At 36.8% G+C, this 23,131-nt stretch overlaps 1 protein-coding gene across 3 annotated transcripts; it reads right to left on the reverse strand.

Moving 5' to 3' along the window:
• Positions 1-2,438: 2,438 nt before the first annotated feature.
• On the reverse strand, positions 2,439-18,996 carry LOC106667061 (cytochrome P450 4c3). 3 transcript variants are annotated; one of them, XM_014394713.2, is made up of 13 exons: positions 18,953-18,996; positions 16,808-17,018; positions 15,077-15,192; positions 14,917-15,007; positions 13,517-13,702; positions 13,387-13,450; positions 13,199-13,325; positions 10,054-10,126; positions 9,871-9,980; positions 9,746-9,814; positions 9,506-9,674; positions 2,780-2,956; positions 2,439-2,717 (listed from the first exon to the last, which is right to left on the reverse strand). In XM_014394713.2, exons 2-13 carry the CDS (start codon positions 17,004-17,006, stop codon positions 2,557-2,559), a joined length of 1,542 nt encoding a protein of 513 aa, XP_014250199.1. In that variant the 5' UTR covers positions 17,007-17,018; positions 18,953-18,996; the 3' UTR covers positions 2,439-2,556. The 3 variants fall into 3 exon arrangements, with proteins under 3 accessions (XP_014250199.1, XP_014250198.1, XP_014250200.1); XM_014394712.2 differs by having other exon boundaries at positions 13,387-13,456; XM_014394714.2 differs by lacking the exons at positions 14,917-15,007; positions 15,077-15,192 and having other exon boundaries at positions 13,387-13,456.
• Positions 18,997-23,131: the final 4,135 nt, after the last annotated feature.

Here is a 23,131-nt window from a genome sequence, read left to right on the forward strand (position 1 = left end):
TATTAGTTCCAGAAACTACAATAATACATAGTTCAAGGTTGGCTGAAGTACAGATAGTCAGTTGAATCACCCTTTTCTAATGGTGAATCATCGTTGGTTAAATCGTGGTGCTTATCTACTGGAATTTTTTCATTCTAAAGAAAAACAAAAATCAAAACGCAAACAACCATAACCCAAGTATCGTAGTCGAAATAATTGTAAGCTTTGTTTACTTTTGTACTGATTAATCCCATTTTCACAAAAATTATTGTTATGCCCTTCTATCCTGCTACGCCTAAAGATCGCTTTCAGTTAATCCATTTCCTTCGTTGATTTCATTTGATATTATTCTTATTCTTAAACCTTTTTCAATCGCTGCAGACAGGCATTTGAGTATGAATTATTAGAGGAAGGATAGAGTCAGCGCAAAGTCGCCAAGAAAATGACTGTAAGTCACTCTACAGTAGGAATGGTTCTTCGGCGCTTCATAGAAACAGGACTTCACACTAGAAGGCCAGGGCAGGGTCGACCTAGGCCTATAGACAAAGCATCTGTCATCAGGCTCTACGAAACTGCAGCGTTCCATTATACCAGTGTATAAAGCTAAGCATATGAAAACAAACGAAAAACAAGCTATAATACAAAAAATATATATAAAGAAAGCAAGGACATGGTCGACCTAGGTCTACTGATGGGAGAGAAGAGAGATGCATCCATCATCAGACTGTACGAAGCATTAAGGGAAATGAGATTACAAATTTGATGTTTCGATTTGTAAGAAAAACGCTCAATGAAATTAATCTCAGGGCCCGGCACCCGTCTCGTCGACCCTTTCTTACCGCAACTTAGAAAATGGCCAGGCTTCAATTCGCACGGGAAAATGTGAATTTGACATTGGAACATTGTGTTCTCTTTACAGATGAAGTGGGAGTAGGCCTCAAATCTTCAGATGGGCGTAATTTCAGATGGAGACGCTCAGGAGAAAGGTACGCCACATGCTGTATGGTATGGTTTTTCAGTTGACGGTCGATGGTTGTTCATTGATCTTCTGAGGTGCCATTTTCTTGGACGCTCGCACCAAATTGGTTGAACGAGGAAAATCTCTCTAAAGTACAGAGGTACTTAAAAGGCATAATTGAAGAATGTAGTGCCATTGCCATGTGGGTGAGAGATTCTTTCTAATGCAGGATAATGCCAGGCACAATAGAGAATCCATTGTGGATGGCAACCTGAATATTAGTGGAATTGAGTGCTTGGTGTGGCCAGCTCGATGTCCAGAATTGAACTCAATAGAACATATTTGGGACAATTTAAGAGACGATTACAACGGCGAAACCTGTGTCATAACACCCTAGAAGAGTTGGAAATGGCTGTTCTTGATTTCCTTTCCAAGGAATGCAAAGGCATTCATGCTAAAGGTGGTAATACTCAATATTAAAGGGGTGATGATGATTATGGTGGAGATGAGGATACTAGGAAGCCGGGGTTTGTGCTTCATCCATACGGCTTACTGTACCTTCCAAGTTCCCTAGTTTGGTGCAATCGACTTAATCCTTCTTCTCAGAAGTATTAGGTCTGACAATGACTACAATTTCATTCCCTAGATTTTTTCTGTATGCTAAGTTATGTCTCTATTGAGCCGCATTCGAAGAAGATACGGAGTGGCTGTTTCTTCCTCCTCATTAAATAATCTGCAAATGTAATCATCGTTATATACGCCCATGTTATGTACATGTTTTCTCAGATGCCAGTGACTGCCTACGGCTTCTCTGAATTTGGCCCTCTAAAACTACAGCAGTTAGTTTGCCAGTCTTGATAAGGGTTGTTTTCACAAAAGTTTACTGTGCCTAGCACCGCTAGAGTTTATCCACTTCTCCTTTTCTGCGATGGAGGATTCTACATTTGCTTTTTTTATCCCAAGTATAGGTTCGGGGCCTATGTATGGTCTTGCAGATCCTCTTCTGGCCAATGTTGTTCGTTCCTTTGTCCTGGAACCCAAGATATCATCAGGCAGTTCTGTTTGGGAAGGTTTTTTTACATTTTTATTCGTTGTTGATTTTTTTTTCTTTAAGAGAACTAAACAGAGAGAGAATATGTATGTGTTTAGCTGTCCATATTCTTTTTCTCTCTATTTGTCAGTCTGAAAAACGTTAAACCGTGTAAATGTTCGATCTGCAAAGGCATTGTGTGAGCTAAAAAAAACTTTAAAAATCGACAATTCAAAGTCCATTTTAAACACCTATCGAAACATTGGAATGTGTTGCAATGTGGCATATAATTCAATTTCCTGTAACTTTGTAACATTATTTATTTAAATTCTAAATGTCTGTTAGCTAATGTTATTTTCGTTCAAATTGACAATTTATTATAAATTAGCAAACTATTATAAAATTAAATTATTAATTTATCCTAGGTGAAAGGTGTGATGTACGTTGGTACGTGGTTTAATAGAAAAGATCTGCTTAATTTGAGATGGATATATGTTAGGAAAAAGTATGGAATTTTATTTTCATAAAACACTATTTACATTAATACAAAATTTTGAGCAAGTTAATAAATAAAAGCGTTATTTAAAAATTAATCCCTGGGGGATATTGCAATGTACAGGCCGTTCTTAGGGCGCAGTACCAGTTCTCCGAGAAGTACGAGGTTTTCCCTCCTGTCCACCGCCTTCACCCTGTACTTCCTCAATACAGTTGATACAACCACCTTTTCTTCGAGGATGGCGAATTTTTGCCCTGAAAAAACGTTCTACTCACTTTCATTGTACATTATGGATTTGAATGGTTTGAATTTATACCTATGCAGTTTCTCGGCCCTGCGCTAAAAGGGATGTAACTGTAAGGATGCCTGGACGAATCCCTCATCGCGAATCGTTCGGGTTTGAAGACTTCGGGGTCTGGAAATTCCGATGGGTCCCTGTGCAATTGGTACGCTACTATCATAGCGGTTGTTCCCTTTGGAATAGTGTATTTTCCTAAATTAACAAAATAAACAATGCGACAGACACAGAGAGAAAAAAGAGAGAGAGAGAGTGAGAGAGAAGAAAGAGAGAAACTATCAATTTGCTTTTCTCTTTCATGAAAAAATAAACTGCATAGTTTAAAAGACCTGAGCTTTCGACAAACTTTCAAGCGCGAATTAGACCATGTCATAATTTTTTAACGTTTTATATATTTATTATTATAATAAACATTTCTTATTTTTCCGATTAGTTGGTAATAGATTTTTCAAATTTGTATTTGTGTAAAACAAAAACTTTACACAAGCATCATTAAAATCAAATGTTTCAGAATATATCTCTATTCAATGAGGTGTATTTTGTCCATTGTTAATGACATCCAACCACAAAGATTTATTAAAATGATTTTAAATGCTTACGATTTGAGTTTGCAATAAATTTAGATGAACAATAAATATAATATCAAATAGTCTAAGGCAGTGCGAATGAATTGTGGTTATGAAAGAAATTTATTAGCGCGAATGGAAGTGCTTATCCCTCATTACCCGGAATGTCGAGTAATCTTAGCCAGTGTGAATGTAACTTATTAGCGCGAATTGGGGCTCATCCCCTATTACACCAAGGAATATTGGGAGTACTCTGAGGTATTGTGAATGAATTGTAGTATGTGATCTAATTTATTGGCGCGAATGGAGGGTCTTTTCCTCAAATACCCCAAGGAATATCTAATACTCCAGAGAGTGTGAATAGTACGAATGGATTATGATGTGTATGTAATTTATTAGCGCGAATGGAGGGGCTTCTCCCCAATTACCTCATGGAACATCGAGTACTCTGGAATAATATAAATGTAGTGTGTGATCTAATTTATTAGCGCGAATGAAGAGACTTATACCCAATTACCCTAAGGTATATCGAGTACTCTTGGATATGTAAATAAATTGTAGTGTGTGATCTAATTTATTAGCGCGAATGAAGAGGCTTATACCCAATTACCCTAAGGTATATCGAGTACTCTTGGATATGTAAATAAATTGTAGTGTGTGATCTAATTTATTGGCGCGAGTGAAGAGGCGTATTCCCAATTACTTCACGGAATATCGAGTACTCTGGGGTAATATAAATGTAGTGTGTGATCTAATTTATTGGCGCGAGTGAAGAGGCGTATTCCCAATTACCTCACGGAATATCGAGTACTCTGGGGTAATATAAATGTAGTGTGTGATCTGATTTATTAGCGTGAATGAACAAGCTTATCCCCAATTACCTCACGGAATATTGAGTATCTGGGGATAATATAAATGAAATGTAATGTGTGATCTAATTTATTGGCGCGAATGGAGGTTCTTTTTCCCAAATAGCCCCAAAGAATATCGAATACTCCAGGGAGTGTGAATACTGTGAATGGATTATGGCGTGAATGTAATTTATTAGCGCGAATGGAAGGGCTTCTCCCCAATTACCTCACAGAACATCGAGTAATCTGGGGTAATACAAATGTAGCGTGTGATCTAATTTATTAGCGTGAATGAACAAGCTTATTCCCAATTACCCTAAGGTATGTCGAGTAATCTAGGATAGTGTACGTGAATTGTAGTGGGTAATATAATTTATTAGCGCGAATAAAGGGGCTATCCCCAATTTTTTTTTTTTTTGATCAACTTAAAAACGTTAAACCTCTTTCCGGCCTCTGCCGGTGTTCGTATCCTCAGGTGCAGACCACCCTTCCTCTGTCTTCGTCCGCACCTTAGGTCCAATTGTGGGTCCCGTCGACATGCCAGGTCAGTCGCCATTGGTGGTGCGCTCGACAGCCGGTGCCGTTGGTCGGGTCGCTGAAAAGCCTCTTTCCCGATCCATATGGCCGCAGGCAATGGAGAGTGAGGACCTCAAGGCTGTTAGGGAGAGGGTGAGGAGCGTCCTCGACTAGAGATGGGCAAAAGAATCGAGAATCGATTCAAAGAATCGACTCATCTAAAAGAATGACCATCCAATCGATTCCTTTAAGCGAGTTGCGGTTCAGTTCAGGAAACGGATTACGTCACACGATTCCCGAGGATTCTTTTTCTTGTAACAACTCTTTTTGATTCTTCTAAGAAAATCTCAACTCACGGAGTCGGATTTCAACTCTTCAATTCTTTTGGCGACTCATCAACTCTGCGATTCCTCAACTCCCGGACTCGCAGTTTGATTCTTTCGATTCCTCAACTCCCGTCTTCTGTTTTCTCCGAGGCCGGAGACATATTTTACTGAATGTTCCCAATCCATAATCTCTCGACCAATCAATAAATTAATAATTAACGTTTTTTAAATTTATAATTACCTACTTTTTCCAACTTTTACAATTTTATTTACATTATGCAAAATACCGTATAAGAAATAAATATGTATCAATAAATTACAATTAATTAAGGTTTTTATTTGAGATAAATTAATTAATTGTAATATGTTAATTGGTCAAGCGGACCACGAAATTAGTGAATTTAAAGTATAAATAAATTCATTCAGTAAATTCTCTATGGGATGTAAATTAATAAAATTAATTTAATTTTTTGCTTTTATTTAAAATGTGTAAAAATAAAATAAAAATATATTTTATAGCAAATTCATTTACGTAGCCACCTTCGATACCTCAACTCCCGGACTCACAGTTTGATTCTTTCCAAGATCCAAAAGCTTCTGCTATTGTCAAAGTTGATAAATATATAGCAGAACCTCTTGTGGACCGTCGCACTGATCCTATGGTTTGGTGGAACGATAGGAAAAGTCTATTTCCTAATTTGTATAATCTAGTTTTGAAAATATTGTGCATTCCTGCAACCTCTGTTCCCTGTGAGAGAAGTTTATCTAAAGGGGGTCAGAAATGTACCCAAAAAAGGTCCCGTCTGACTTCATCAAAAATTGCACAAATGCACTTAATCAAAATAAAGATATGCTTTAGAGTAAATAATAGTTAAAACTCTGAAGGTTAGTGCTCTCTAAATAGTTGGTTTACTATTTAGATTGGAACATGTAGATTTCATAAGTTGAGAATTAAGTTTTTTAAAAATTAAGCTTAAGTGATTTATTCTACTGTCCTAACTGAATGAATGGTGTAAGTATGTAAGCTATGTAAATGGGAATGATTGTATTTAAGAGTAAATGAGAGTGTGATTGTATTACTGATTGCATCGTGCACTGCCAACAGCTATTTCATTTCAGTGCACTGAAAAGACCTAGATGTTGGCAGCACACAGGAGCCTAACCCCAATATCTGGAGTAGGTGATTCTCAGGAGCCATTGGCAATCTGTTGTGAAACTGGAACTGTCAGAGTGTCGGTGGACTATGAGAAGTGATAGGCCCAACTCTGCACCTGTGGGTAATGTGCACACCCGTCTGTGGATTTGTGCCTATATAAATCAGCAATCAGTTAATAACATATTTTTTATATCTTACTTTTTTTAAATTCTTATAACAAATGTAAATTGGTTGATTCATATGTAAGATACCTAAGTAATAATTCATTAATAATATGTATCAATAAAGATATGTGATTTTTGTGGTTTTATTTTTAAAATAATATTTATTTTTATTTACTTCCAAGAAATGTGCAAAGAATAATCATCGACTAACGGTCACTAATCACTTCACAAAATAATCAATACATTACATCCAATTACATTGAGTATAAAGAAATAAGGCTTTCATTAGTATTACTATCATCATTATTTTTCTATCTAAAAATACAATGATTTGATACAATTTATATACTTAACATTAATTACCTTTTTCGTTGTGGTAAATAAATACTAGAATTGAAAATTAATTTGAATTATGGCGGGAAATTAGGATGAAGGGAGAAACCAATAAACGAAAGCTCTGGTACCAGGAGTAGGGGGAATCAAAGAATCTATAAAAAGAATCGACTCACTTCAGGGATTGAATCGAAGGGAATCGATTCACTTAAAAGAATCATACTTCCCACCACTATCCTCGACAACTGCTTTACGCCGAGGTCCCTGAGCGTCGCCTTAGTGCGCCAAGGGATGCATCCCCTTGCCCCCACCACTACACCAGCCGCTAGGAAGTTGTGTTTCTGGTGCAGTTCTGTGAGGACCTCCCTCAAAACCCCATATTTTTCCGCCTTGAGGTCTGCCGGTCTCATACGCCACCGCGAGGTCCAAGACAACAATTCTACCCTCGTCAGTGGCAACGACATCCGGCCGGAGACTAGATCCATCCGGTGCTCGGTGGGGAGCTTCGACGGCGACCTGGTAGCCCGAATCACGGAGACCGGCGATGAGGACTTGGAGGCACTCATCGTGCCTCCTCACTATTTTAGAGTGATTCTCCGGGCACGTCGAGAGGACATGGGAGAGCGTCTCGTTGCCGGCCCCGCACTTCCTGCATTCGGCCGGCGTATTTGAGTCTGCCCTTCTCAACGCCTCTCTAGTGCCCATCGAATTTGTCCTCATGCGGAGGGAGTGGATGAACCGGGAGTCCTGACGGATCAAGGATCCGTCGGACAACCACCGGTTGCCCTCCGCGTAGCCGGAGAAGCTCTTGACTCCGTGACCGGTCCCCCCCAGAGCCGCCCAACCGTCTAACTCCCCCCGGTATAGTCTTCTTGCCAGCGCCCGCAGTTCCCCGCAGGTGGTGGGCCACTCCCCCAATCCCAAGCGAGCCGCCGCCTTATTCAGGCGAGCAGCAACCTGGTTGGAGGCGTAAAGCCCCCTGATCCACGGGCCGGAACTGTTCACTAGGGCCAGCCCGGCCCGCAGATGCGCCACAGGGACCGCGTGCGCCAGCCTAGGGAACCCCAGTCCGCCGTCTTTGCCTCTGGCGTATATGAGGCCATTCGAGATGAAAATTTTCCTTCACCCAATGCCGAATGACCCCATCGAGCTTACGCAGCGCGGTGATAGATGGGGTATCTATCACCAGACGGTAGAGCCTCCTCGGTATCATGTATCGCTTGACCAGGTCCATCTTCTGCCGAGGCTTAACACTTAGCCTCGAGACTCGGCCAAGCATCCTTTCTAACTCCTCGAGCACGGCGACGCTGTCCAGACTCGCCTCACGGGAAAATCTCAGACCGAGATACTCGAACGACCCGCCTGCGGGAATGTGGCGAATCGCCACTCCGCTGATGTTGAGCAGCGGGTCGTCCGCGTACCAGGTCCCGCCCTTCCGCCTCATATTGAGGCAGAGAGACTTTTCCGGATTAAGCGCCATACGCAGCTTCGAGAAGTGCAAGGAGGCTCTATCGAGAAGGGTTTGTGCCTCACCAGGTGTGCCGCACACCAATGTTAAGTCGTCAGCGAATGCCAGCACCCCTGCGAGGACGTCACGTCCAGGACCTGCTGACGACACCAGGTCAGAGATAATGGGGTCGATCACCAGGTTGAACAGCAAGGGCGACAACGGGTCGCCCTGCCTAACTCCCCTGGCGATCTTCACCCTTTTCATCCCCACATCCGTGGGGATGATTGTTGTCGCTCCCCGATAAGAGGACAAGACTGTCTCCACGATTTGCGGCGAGCAACCTATCCGGCTAAGGGCTTCCTTTATGGCTGGATGTGGCACGGTGTCGAACGCCTTGGCCACATCCAGCTGGACCATCGTGAGCCCCTCCCGGCGAGTCCCCTTTCGAACACTTCGAAGGAGCTCGTACAGGAGGAGGCAATTTTCATAGGTCCCGTTCAATGGGACGAAGCCCTGCTGCCTCTCGGACAACTTTGCTACACCACTGATCCTTTTGGAGATCACCGCAGAGTACAGTCTCGCCATTATCGGGGCAATAGTGATCGGCCGCCATGCAGAGGGACTTAAGGGATTCTTACCCTGCTTTGGTATTAGTACCGTCCGGTTCTCTCGCCACTTGCGGGGGTAGAGCCCAAAACTGGCGAGGACCGTGAACAGTTTTGCCAGGGTGGCTCTCATACCTGCCACCCTGGACAAGTCCTCTCTGATAAGACCAAGGAATATCGAGTACTCTGGGTAGTATAGACGCTAACAAGACTTTTATCTTGTTTCTGTTTTATATATATTTGTGTCGGTAACTTGCGTCTTTTTATCCACAATTGACACACTACAGAGAGAGTAGCAATAGGATAAAGAAAAGAGTGTCGGTTGACGTCATAATATCATATTACTTAATAACTGGAGAATGTTCAGGCTTTGCTCATAAAAAGTTTTGTTATTTTTAGAATGAACTTACACGGAGTGCAATAATTCTTTAACTTATCTTCAGTATCTTATTTACTGGCATCGGTTGGAATTTATTATTATTTAAAATTATTATATAAAACGATGCAAAATATGAAATAAGAGGAATGTTATAGTAGATTTATGTATCGTAAATAATATTTATAAAATAATTTTTCTAGAATAAAGTAGTTGACAAATAGCATTGTTAGTGTGTTATCAATGGTGAGTCAAATACATAAAGAAAACGTTCAAATACAATAGATATCTATGATAATGAATTCGTTGTTCGATATTTCCTAATCGCCCTGCTTTCATTTTAACAGCTGTTTCATAAAGGTTTATCGAAATCAAATTAAATCTCAAAAACAAACATTTACCTATGTCTACGTCTGTATTTATTTTTCTGGCGAAAATCGGCACGCTGGGATACAGCCTCAACGCCTCCTTTATACAACATTCCAAATATTTCATTTCAGCGAGATCGTTTGGGGTCGGCCGTCTGTCCGTCTTTTGAAATATTGCGTCCATCTCTTCGACGACTTTGTCCTGAAATGGACGAAAATGTATTGGTTTGTTTTTAAAATCCTTTTTATACTTAGGTCTGAAGGAGGACGCACCTGAATATCAGGATGGCACCCTAGTAAGAACAGGATCCAACAAATCGCCGCCGATGTGGTGTCGTGACCCTTAAATACTTATAATTAAAAATTTGTATTATAAAAAAAAAATTGTTATTAACAACCTCGAACATAAAAGTGTCAACTTCTTCCCTTATATCTTCGTCCGGCAGAGGCGCACCATTTTCTTTAGCTTGCAACAAAAGGTCCAGAAAAGCCAACCGCTTTTTAACTCCTGTTTTGTTTTTCAATAAAAATATTATTATTTACATCATATATTATTTAGTCGAAGTTTATAAATAAAATACCTAAGTTCTCTTCATAACCAATGTCACTCTCCGAACTACATCTTGCCAAGTCTTCTCTTTTGTCTTGAATAACCTTTAAAAAATTATTTTAAAAAAATTACAATTGACTACAAAGAAAGACTGCATTGTCAGTATTTGTCATTCCAAGCTGTTTGCCATATTTTTACTATTGACTCATTGAACGGGAACAATGTAACAACAATGAGTAGCAGCATGAATCAAGCGGATAATTCAAATTTAAATAACGAAAAAATTAGCAAACTAGAAGAATAAAGAAATTCTATGAAATTCGTAAGCAAATATTCCGCTAAATAAATTTTTATGACTTGTGCTTAATAACACAATTTTTTGCAGGATCGTACTTCCCTTCAAAAACTTCCCATTTATATCCCTTATATTATTTTCCTACTAGATTTTAAAAAAATCGTACAATATGAAGTAACTTGAAAAATGGCGAAAAGGAGGGAAAATTCAAAAGGTGCGGTTGAGATGGGAAGTTAGTGTCCGAGCGGATCGAAGTCACGATTGCTCAGGTGGTAGAGTAACGGCGTATCTAGCCGAAGGTCGTGGGTTCGAATCCCGCTCATGACATTGGCTTTTTTATGTCAACTAAAAACCTTAATTAATTGAAAGATATTAATTGGTCAAGCGGACCACGAAAACTAGTGAATTGAATATGAAATAACTTAGAAATACATGCACAATAAAGGCAGAAAACAGTAGTTTTCAAAAATTGTGTACATTACAGAAACTTTTTTATCGGTTCCTTGGTTGATATGTTCTCGATGTAGTATCACTAGAAAATCGTTCATTGAAATCAGTTATTTCCATAGCCTCCCTTTATAAGTTAATAAAGTAATAAAATCTGATGCGTTTTTCCAAATCATCTCAGGGATGAATAAACCAAGAATACAAGTCTGCCAAATATCTACTGTTTGAATTTGCCCAACTTTATTGTTTTCTTATAAAATTTTAGTGTTTTTAAATAAGTACTGAGCAAAGTTTTATCAATTAAGTACATTTTCAGTAGTTGTGTCTTGGGGTTGATTCGGTATTGTAGGATTTCTCCATGCTGCCAGCGGGTTGATAAAGCTGTAATTTGGTCGTTACCGATCATTTTGGTCTGCCAGAGACTATTTCTCCATGTTCAGCGATTTTTGTGAAGTTAAGCCTCTTTTAAAAGGTCGACCTTGTGCGTGCGTGCGTGCGTGCGTGCGTGCGTGCGTGCGTGCGTGCGTGCGTGTGTGTGTGTGTGTGTGTGTGTGTGTGTGTGTGTGTGTGTGTGTGTGTGTGTGTGTGTGTGTGTGTGTGTGTGTGTGTGTGTGTGTGTGTGTATTTAACGCATTGTTTTATTGGTATAGTATTTTGAATTGTGTACATGATGTATAAACTGTTGTTAAAATATGTGTTTTTCAGTGTTAAATTAGTTATGTTTGTATATTTCGAAATTTTCAAGTATGTACATTTTGCGTCCTTTTTGCATGTTGTGTGTGAGTCGCATAGTTGAATATTCTGTCATTGTCTCAAAGTGTTCTTTTGTATCAACATTTTATCCTGTTTCCTTCCTGTTTGTCCGATGTTTTTGTTGTGGTCTACATGACTTTTTTGTCATGTCGGTTGGTTTTGTTCTTATTTTATCTTAGTACTATTCCGATTGAGTTCATAGTCTTAAGTGCTATTTTAATGACTAATATTTGTTAAATAAATTCGTTAGTTTGTAGTTGCTTTTCTTTATGTATGTGATCCATTTGTTGTTTATTTTGTGGCGTCGTTTTGATTATTGTTTTGTTAATCGTGTTTGTATTGTAGCCATTGTGTGCAATGAATAGTAAGGCAAAAAAAAAATTGTGTGCAATGATTTTTATGGTTTTTAATTTCTTATCTTTCATAAGAGAGTAAAGACGGGCCGGTTCGTAAGGGTTCTGCATAAAACAATTCCTCACTGAAGATGGCGCAATGCCGAAACGCGTTTGAATACCCGCGAGTAAAGACGGGCAGGTTTGTAAGGCATCTGCATAAAACAATTCCTCACTGAAGATGGCGCAATGCCGAACGCGTTTGAATACCCGCGAGTAAAGACGGGCAGGTTCGTTAACCTACTCGCAGGCTGGCATCCTAATCAACTCTAACACAGCCAGTCAGACTACCTTACTTTAAAGGGATCTACAAAATACGATTCCTCACTGAAGATGGCTCTTTGAATTGTTCAAAAATTCTGCAAACAAAACAATCCGCGAGTGAAGATGGAACCAAAAAGTGACCCAGTGCCGGTGCAGCATCGTTTTATTGTTTTTAGTTCGTATCCCTCTTTAATCAGTGATACTATTTTTAGTATATCAAGAATTTAAGTATTAAAATTTTGGATTATCGTCTTGTGTGATGTCAGACACTGTTGTTTTTATGTACATGTCGAATTGTAGTATATTGTCAGTTTTAGTGATTCCTAAGTCCATGAAATTTAGATTGTTATTGTTTTTTGTTATTTAATTCCGCAGAATATTGTATGTTTTTGATTAGGAGTTCAGTACTATGCTTGATAGTTGGCCGTATTCGTTGAAATGTAAATAAGTACCGAGCAATGTATAAGCATTGGCATTATAGAGATCCTGAGGTCTATTTGGGAACTTTGAACTTACCAGATATTGTAAGAATATCAGTGGGTAATTGGCTCAATTATTTTTTTCTAGGTAATAACATTTTTAAATTATAACATTGTCATAAATTTCAAGTTTTCCGTTCTAACTTATCTTTTTCTTAAAATCTACGGTTTGTAGCAATTCTTATCCAAAGGTTGAAAAATCCCAAGTTCTCCTTGGTTGAAATATTTTATTCAATTTTGTGTATTACAAGACCGTTCGGGTTTACGGCCCATCATCAGAACTTAAAGATGGCACAATAGTCATAAGGTTTTCCATATTTTGGTCTGATGATGGCCCGTACCCGAACACATGTAATTGACAAAATTGAATAAAATATTTCAACCAAGGAGAACTTGGGATTTTTCAACCTTTGGATAAAAGTTGTAACTTAGTACATACCAGGCTTAAGTTTCAAACCATAGCATCATAAATTCGAGTTGATATTGTTCAAAATATTGGCTAGAATAAAACATTAGAATATTTTTGTTATGAGAGCGTTTATGTACTTTGTTTGAAAAGTCATGCAAGACTTTCAAGCAGCAGTTATGTTCGGAATACAGTTTGCTCCATCTGAAAGCCCACTCGGGCTGCAGCCAAATTTTAGCCTGCCTTTTCTGCACGATGGTGCCCATTCTGCAAAAACAATCGGGTTAAAATAAAAAATCGAAAACCATTCCAAAAACGTTTGGTTTACTTGTACACAGCTTTGACGTAAGCCGATTCGGAGTCGCTTTGCGCGTTCACCTTCCTTCCCATGGCTGTTTCTGGAAATTACTAATGCATTAAAAAGTCGTCCTTGTATCTTAGGAAGCCGATCGACGTACCGCATATTATGTCCAATGTGCAACGCGTGACGTATGGGAAAATGTTGAAACTTTCTCTCGTCAGCTCGGCCTCGAGTTTCTTGATCAAAATTTCGCTCTGCTCTATAAAAACACCGAGGAAATCCTCCAAGATGCGGAAGTGGAAAGTTGGAGTCAGGATCTTTCGCCTTGTTTGCCATTTAATACCTGATTTTAATGCAATATAAAATGTATGGATAATAAAAATAATGTATCATCTAATATGTAATTTAAAATTCTTTATATGTTAGCTGCGAAAATTTGATGTAAATACATTTGCAGTTTTTCTTTCTCATTCCTCTCTCTCCTTCTCGCTTTCTCTCACTCTCGTTTTCTATCTATCCATCTCTCTCTCTCTCTCTCTCTCNTCTCTCTCTCTCTCTCTCTCTCTCTCTCTCTCTCTCTCTCTCTCTCTCTCTCTCTCTCTCTCTCTCTCTCTCTCTCTCTCTCTCTCTGTCTTTATTTTGTATTGAAAAAATTATTTTGTTCACTTATATCAGTAATTTAATTTTTAATTGCTCAATTATTTTTAAACTAGAATATTTATTTCAGTAGGCAATTTCATGTAAATACATTTGCAGTTTTTCTTTCTCATTCCTCTCTCTCCTTCTCGCTTTCTCTCACTCTCGTTTTCTATCTATCCATCTATCTTTTTCTCATCCTCTCTCTTCTCCTCTCTCTCTCTCTCTCGCTCTCTTCTTCTCCCTTCCTCACTCTCCCTCTCTATCTATCTACCTAATTATTTATCTTTCTGTTTTCCTCTCACATTCACTCCTTTTTTTAATAGCTCGTGTTTGGGGTTCAACGACCGAATTAAAAATAGGGTTTTAGAATTCCGTACATAACCATTTCGGCTTATCAGATAAATTGGCCAATCCAAACGACAGCGGATTAACAAATTATTTTCCAATCGGAGAGGAAAATTATACGTTCATGAGAAATTGACGCGAAGAAATATATTTGAAATGGCAGTTGATCAAATTCTTGAATCAGAAAATTCTATTTTATCTAGCACAAATATTAAAAAAAGAAGATATAATTGTCTAAACGATAAACCTTATAGAAATAAAATCCTCATGGTGCAAATAGTTCGATTTGAAAAAAGTCAGTTCCGCCTTCTATCTTCTCTAATCAGCAATGAAATTTGTGCAAGTTCAACAGCTTACAAATAAACGTTTAAAAACATTTATGACGAGTTTTGATATTCGTAATGTTACAAAGCTTTCACGAATGGTTCATGTTCTTTTAGAAAAAAAAAACAAGCCGTTCTTACTTTTCTCCTCTTAATTAAAACCTAATAAAAACAGTAAGAATGTACAAGAATTTCGGAAGAAAAAATGTAAACGTTTTGTTTTTCTGCCATCTTTATGCATTATTATCACCTGAGCTTGTCAGCAGGCCAGTGCCGAGCCAGGGATGCAGATAACAGTATTCTCGGCTTTTCTCGATGTGCTTTGAACTGCTCAGTATCGCCTGAGAAAAATTCCACAAACATCAGCAAATCTCAAGCAAAATTAATGTACAAAAAGGAAAAGCGAGCACCTCAGCAGCAGAAGCTTTGCTGACGAATATGTACGGATAAGGGCCGAGCCACGCTTTGCAAATCCCGCTTGATTTTCCCCATAACATCCTTGTGGAAGAAATCCTTGTAAACATTTCTGAAAAATTAAAAATGCGTTCTTATTAAAAAAAAAGCGATAACTTGATTGCCAAAAAATTCTATAATAATAGCCTTTTCAGACCAATGAAAATTAATTCATTACATTAAATAATCCAGTAACGATTTTAAAGATATTAGTTTTTAATTAATTTTATCTCCTAAAGGCTAAAATGAGTAATAAATCTCATTGGTCAAAGATCATGGGTATTTGTTTTTATAAAGTTGATTGTGAAAAGCGACCTATTTAATTGCAATATTGAACAAAATTCTTTATTAGTCATAAAAAGAATAAATAAAGGAACTATTCGCGTCAGCCCTGTTGAAATACAAAAAAAGGGGATCGATGGAAATTCGTACTATTTTGAATATTTTATCGTTTATAAAACAATTATTGGCAAAAGTATAACCAATTGGGTATTTTAGGCATACATATTGGCAAAAGAATTGAGAAAAATCTAGAAACGTAGGAAGGATCCGGAAGATGGTTGGTTGCTAAATAAAAAAAGAAGATTATTTATAAGTTTAAGGTTAAATTCAATCCAAGTTTGTGAGTCATCATGATGCAATTGCTTTTACTGATCGAATCTGACAGAAAAGGTTTGGCAATTTAAGAAATTTCTCGCCGGAACGCGAAGGACGCTCATGAAGGCCGAAGTTGACCATTTACGACCAATACTTTTATTTTATTACTTACTATACACTACAAACTACATTATTTACTTACTTTTTTAAGCTTATACTTTTAGTATATATAAAAACCTAAAGATCAGGAGGGCTTGCCATATAAAAATCTACTTCTTTGACTTAACTTTTTCGGTTTGACTTGGGTTTGACATTTTTACATTTTAAAAACGATTCGATTGTTTATTTTCATTGCTTTATTAACCTGTTTTATTAACCTGAAGAGCTACAAGGTGATACATTAGGGCATTATTTTATATATATATATANAACTTTTTTACCTCAAATAAAACCTTAATTAATTATAATATCTTAATTGGTCAAGCGGACCACGAAATTAGTGAATTTAATGATTGAAAACGAAGTATACTTCACTAAAGCTCTCCGTGGCCATTTCATTTGTCGTCGAGAATCCAACCCGATTACACGACATTTGAAAAATGGTAAAAAGGAGGGAAAATTCAAAAGGTGCGGTTGAGATGGGAAATTGGTGTCCGAGTGGATCGAAGTCGCGATAGCTCACGTGGTAGAGCAGCGGCGTATCAAGCCGAAGATCGTGGGTTCGAATCCCGCTCGTGCCATTGACTTTTTATCTCAACTAAAAACCTTAATTAATTATTATTATTATTATTATTATTGAACAGATTTGTAAATACTAATCAGTCATCTTGACAATTTTATGGCGTAATTAAAATATTGTGTACTCTTGATTCAAATTATTGTGAAAATCTGTAATCACTAAGGGACCAAATGAAATAATAAAAATAAATAAAAAAGAAATAGATAGAGAAAGATAGATAGATAGAGAGGGAGAAAACATAGATTGATAGTGAAAGGGAGACAGAGAGAGTGAAAAAGAAAGATATCTATCTACCTATCTATCTATCTCCTCTCACTCTAAATTAATTTTTAAGAATATATCAAGTACTTACCATCGTGATCAACGTTGATCTCTATTGTGTTGCCGATAAGGGGCACGGACGGCAGACCCGGAATTTTCCCGATTAAATAAACCATCCTTCGCCTTTTCCAGTTGTAGACCACAATGCCAAAGGTGGCGGCAAATGCTAAGCAAATGGTCAAAAAATCCGCCCCGAAGAATTTGAAGGCGAACAGCACGATGGATCCCATTGGTGATCGAACCTAATGTACATATTAATCAAGCATTCTTGTCTATAAAAAAAAATTTAAACATAAACTATAATAATTTTATTGACAAACACGTTTGAGTCACATTTTGAAATTTATTGACATATTCATTTCTATATTGAACCGTTTGCACAATTTCCATTCTAATTCGGTATTCGATGATATCGGGTTAGTCAGAATCTGAAATACAATAGTAAATAAACAACAAAATCGAAGATTAATTTTAGATGTGGGAAGAATGGATAAATGGGAAACCCCAGTTGGAAAACATCAGTAGAAATCAATAGTTAATAATTTAAGCATAAAATTATTTTAAAAATTAGGACTTTTTTATACTGGGCTTATTCCCATGACAGTTAAAATGCAATGACAATGCCATACGGATACGCTGGGTACAGTGAGTATTTATTATTCATTACAGTATTCTGAGAAAGATATTTATTATTTTTTAAATTATATTATTACTTTATAGACATAATATAAAAGGAGAAATACACTCAATTTATATTTACTACAAGAAAATCGTAAAAGAAGCTATATCATTTTAGGTTTTGATAAACAATACAACATCGACTGGGATCAAGAAAGGTTCATTATTCATTATTTATTAAATGAAAACTGAATTGAACCAAAGAGTAATTAATTTAGATTTGTTTCGAAGAATTTACGGTCGTCAAGACGGTAAATCACACCCCTTTCTGATTGGGCTTGGTTTATTCCGCACAAAATTAATTATCATCAAAAATCTGTCGAAATTGTAATGTACGATCAATAGAATCGAAGACGACTTTTCGAAGGATTTATTAAGGTGCGCAGGGGGTCCCAAGATGATGCAGGGTCGAAAGTCAGGAAAATACTCTATAATTAAAAACGATAATATAATCATAAAAAATAATTACATTGAAAACCAGTCGAAAAAACGACCTCTTCCAAAGGCTGGGTTCACCCGAAGAACTCAATTGATAAGGACATTATCAAAAAGAAGGACACGCAAAAAAGGCATTGGATATTTTGGCATTACACATACACCGATTAAAAATTATCCGCTGGAATTCGTGCTAGTTTTTGAAACATTCTTGGAAGAAAAACACCCGAGAGAGTTTACACCGATTTCCATATCATATGGGTTCCAGATAAGGAGATTCATTTTATGAGAGAGCATCAGGTGGATGTGGAGACGTTAGCTACGCTCACGAAGCCGGAACGGCTAGAAAAAAAGCATGAGCAAAACAACTCCGTCTTATTAGCAAGGATATGAACCGATACCAAGATACACTTCAAACACCTTCAAATGAAGACAGGCATATAAACCTATTCGACAAATTAGGAATGGAAAGCCAATGGAAAATTAAAACGAATTGGATCAAACTCCATAAATAACTAGCTGATAAGTGCTAAAAAAGCAGCAATAGACATTAACTTAAAACCAGAATTAGACTTAAATGACTTAAAATCGAGCCCAGTCAAGACGTGATTGGGATATTCACTGGACAGACACAGTGCTGAATACTAAGTTGATTTTTTTTTTTTTTTTCAGTATAGCTTCGAAGTTTACTATTGAATTGCCCTTAAAATACGAGGTATCTCAAGTCATAAGTGGACATGGATAAACCAAATAATACTTTAAAAGGTTTAAAATCACCAACAGCGATTTATGCTCATGTGCTCAAGACGTGCCCCAGACGTGGAGCATATCATTTATGAGTACCCTCTTTAAAACCGTGCCAGACAAAAAATAATCAAAAATTACTGATAGAGGTCCATGGACTTCGCAAATCTGATATTTGACTTCACCAAGTTTTTTCTGTGATTTATTCATTAAACTTCGATTTCATACAAATAATAGCAAAAGTTATACTGTATATGCTTTATGTACTGTGATAGTGACATATAAATGACACATATAATTAAATAATTATAAAACTTACAATCAATCGTTTCCAACCACCTTCTGAACGCCCTTATTACTCACTGTAGGCCAAAAGTAAAAATGGAAATCATTTAATCTGGAATTTCTACTCTTGGAGTGACCAACCCCTCCATAGCTTTCAGTTTCAAAATTTGATTCGTACGATATCAAAGATTACGTACTTAAATTTTGCCCTAGAGTATTTATACTTTTACCAAGAGTGAAATTGTATTTCACCTTTCTGTACATATTCTATGTTTTTAGGATTTAATAATAATGTGATTGTAATAATTTTAAACATGCTCAGATATTACTTTCATTGCCAGATTCAAAACGTCTGGTGAAAGTGAGCTCGTTGTAGTTCTACGTGTTGGCCAATCTTTAGCAAATATTCCAAGAAGTCATTTCAGACGCTATTGATTCTTTCGATTTCACCTAACACAAAAGAAACACAGGCGTTTCTCGTATACCTTTTCCCTCCACCTAAAATATATGTCAAAGATACTGAGCATCCCAGATGATCGACTGCCTAAAATAATCGCTCTACAGATAATTAAGAATATCTCCTGGTATAATCAATGGGCTTCTCTAGCCCAGAAATACTCATGCTCCTGGCAAAACTCTGGTGATCGGGAGAATCTCTCGGACTTTTTAGTACTTCCTTACAAAATAATCGAAGTTCATCGAGAAGAAGCTGTGAATAAGGCGAAAAGCACAGAGAGGTTCTACTTGTATAAGGAACTTTTCAATGAACACCNTATTGTATTGTGTTGTAAGTCATTTCAGACGCTATGGATTCTTTCGATTTCACCTAACACAAAAGAAACACAGGCGTGCAAAATCAAACCAGACCTCGTTTTGTTTAATTATATGTAGTTTCAATTAATTAAGGATTTTAGTTGAGATAAAAAAAGTCAGTGTCACGAGGATTCGAACCTACGACCTTTTGCTAGATAAGCTGCTATTCAACCACTTGAGCTAACGTGACTTGACAAGCGGTAGAGTAGCGGCGTATCTAGCAGAAGATCGTGGGTTCGAATTCCGCTCGTGACACTGACTTTTTATCTCAACTAAAAACCTTAATTAATTGAAAGATATTAATTGGTCAAGCGGACCACGAAAACAAGTGTTTGATATTAGAACGTTTTTTTCTTGATTATCTTTTCTTATCCGTCATTTGATTGTGTCCTTCGGATTCCTTTCAAATAGGAAAACAATTTTCAAGTCAAAATGTGACATTTTTGCCGAGTTTCCTGGCAAACATGAAATCCTTGTTTTTCATTCGAGCAAAATATTAATCGAAAGATGTTTTCTTCTTGACCATTTATTCTTAGCCTAGCTGGGAACAGTAATTCTGACAATTTTGTCCTTAAGGAGCTTGAATTCCTCTACAAATTATTTTTGATCGAATTCGGAACAACAGTATTTATACTTGGCGTAGTTGGAAACAGCAAGCTGACTAATGACGGTTTCAACCTCAAGAAACTTGAATTCCTAGATAACCTCACTACGTTTTTGTATATTGAATTTGTTTTGAACGTGCTTTGTTTGAATTCTCACTTCACAGGTGGTTTACGCTATCATATTTTGCAATAATGTTTTTAATATTTCACAAGTTACTGAGGTTCATGGTTATATTTATTTCATGGTAATTATACATTATTAGGTACTATTAATGTAACAAATTTGCTAAGTCGTCAAACAAATATAAAAGACGAAAGACCTTTTTCTTAACCATTAATTTTAAGCCTAGTTGGGAACTGCAATGCAGCAGTTTCGACCTTGCATGAATTCCAGGACAATTTCATCAAATTCTTTTTGTTTGTATTTGTTTTGTCCTGTGTTTGATGTTCAATCACTTTAGAGGTGATTTATACTGCGTTTTTCGAAAATACAGTTCTTAATGCTTTAAAATCAATTGAAGTTTCTATAATATTTTACTTCATTTTTTGCACTTACGCTTAAAACTTTCATGAATTTTCAAAGTATGTAAATATTATGCTTAGACTTCTCAAATGAAACACATGATTCAGGCTTGAAATTCGAATAAATAATAACTATCGGTAGTCTATTTTTAAACAATTGCATTTTTGTTCCTGTTATCAACATTATCCTGAATTTTGATTGTATTATTCGCAATGTGTCAAAAATAGGAAAACAATTTCCAAGTACAAATATAATAGTATTCCTAGTCGCAAACGAAATATAAAACATTATTTTGTCATGAATACAAAATCTTGAATACTCTGGATCAAGGTCTTGTTGAAAAAGCAAATTCAGTCGTTACTGCCAAACTTTCGACATATTTTATGGTCGTCATCAGGGCAAAACAATCAATTACAGTTGATGCCACTGTTTTGGCAATATTGGGACTGAGATGGTCTTCAAGGAAAACACTTAATTATGTCAATCTGTAGACATATGTACGATTACACTGCCTTGATGATGACCTTAAAATAGATAGAAAACTTAGCAGTAACAACCGAATTTGCTTTTTCATCAAGACCATACCGTGATCCAGATACATAAAACATTTAAAATGAACGTAAAACATTAATTTAAAATTAAGAAATCGTGAGATGCGGTCTGGTGTGATGTAGGTTTCAGAAAAACATTTTCTTTACCGTGCCAACGTTTCGATCTTTATTGAGATCATCTTCGGGGACTTGTGTTACCTGCATTTCAACAAAAAGGTTCTCTGATTGATAGCCGATGCGAGTTTCTTCTCATTGTTGGCGATCTCCTTCAGATGTCATTAATTTACCAGAAACAGATTTTTGTAGACAACTGTGTTATACTTGGCCTAGTTGGAAACAGCAATGATGACAATTTCGACCTCAAGATGCTTGCCTCGACTTTCTCATGAAATTCTTTTTAAGATAATTTGGTTTGAACGATCTCTGTTTGAAGTTGTTTGTCAGAGGTGGTTTACAGTGTAATATTTTGAAAATGTACGTATATCATGGAATAACGCTGGCTCATTTGAGTCTAATTATAAATATAATCATTTTATTTGATCTTCTACACCGAAATGAGATAATACAGGCCTGGTATTCGATTAAATAGCAATCTGAAGGCTAAGTTTAACCTTTGAATGTTTGTTTTTACGTAACATACGCCATTTAATTGTGCCCTTCGCAATTCGGCAAAAATATAAAGACAACTTTCAAATTTAAATGCGAGTTTCCAGCCAAATGTTAAAACATTGTTTTGTCATGAAAACCAAAAATTACTCGAAAGCTGCTATTTCAGGACAAGTGCATATATCCTTGGCTTAGTCGGGAACAGTACAAGTCACATGTTAGGCTTCAAGATTTATGAATACCTCGACAACTTCTAAGAAAATCTGTGTTGAACTATCTAAAATCTAGATTTTAAGTTTAAGTACGTTATAAGTCCTAGCAATTGTCCTAGCATTAAAAAGATTGAAGTTAGTGATAATCCTTTGTCTTATTTTATGCCCAATCCCTAATTGAGAATAATTTATTCATGTAATCATTTTGCTTGATCTTGTAGGATGAAACAGATAAATTGTTGGAAAGTTTTCGATGAAAGTAAGTCATAAATTCACCAGTTTCGTGGTCCGCTTGACCAATTAATATCTTTCAATTAATTAAGGTTTTTAGTTGAGATAAAAATGATTTTTGAAAAATGGCAAAAAGGAGGGAAAACTCATAAGGTGGGGTTGAGATGGGAAGTTGTCCGAGTGGATCGAGGTCACGATAGCTCAAGTGGTAGACCAGCGGCGTATCTAGCCGAAGATCGTGGGTTCGAATCCCGCTCGTGACACTGACTTTTTTATCTCAACTAAAAACCTTAATTAGTTGAAAGTAAATCATAAACCTACATTTATGTTAATATTCTGGCATCCAAATATCAACATATCTACATATCTTGCATCCTCAAATTTCGATAATAAGCTATTTTTATTGAACTATTTTCGCTCAGTCAGTTGTCATCTGTTTTCACAAGCTTCTATTTCAAAGGTCTTACTTAAATTGATGTCTGATCCGGCACCAACTCTATTAGGGCAATTATCTGGAAATTAGAGTTTTAAGTGATAAAGAATTTTTCTTCCATGTATTGTACTTTTTTATTTGTGTTTGTTATGTTTTATAATTTAGATGGTTGATGAATAATTAAAACCGAGTGTTTCTGTACCGTAAAAGTTCTTGTTATATGTGTAATATTTAGTGAC

Source organism: Cimex lectularius, unplaced genomic scaffold (genome assembly GCF_000648675.2).
Source record: "Cimex lectularius strain Harlan isolate CLEC.00 unplaced genomic scaffold, Clec_2.1 scaffold72, whole genome shotgun sequence".
NCBI classification, from domain to species: domain Eukaryota; kingdom Metazoa; phylum Arthropoda; class Insecta; order Hemiptera; family Cimicidae; genus Cimex; species Cimex lectularius.

Bases quoted from the DNA above. Each gene is read 5' to 3' on its own strand.
- LOC106667061 (XM_014394712.2), bottom strand. From the start codon at position 17,006: ATGGGATCCATCGTGCTGTTCGCCTTCAAATTCTTCGGGGCGGATTTT. The intron at 9,981-10,053 runs GTATTTTATTTA...AAAACAAAACAG, and splicing joins TGGTTATGAAGAGAACTTAG to GAGTTAAAAAGCGGTTGGCT. The intron at 2,957-9,505 runs GTAAATGTTTGT...TTGTTAATTTAG, and splicing joins AAATACAGACGTAGACATAG to GAAAATACACTATTCCAAAG.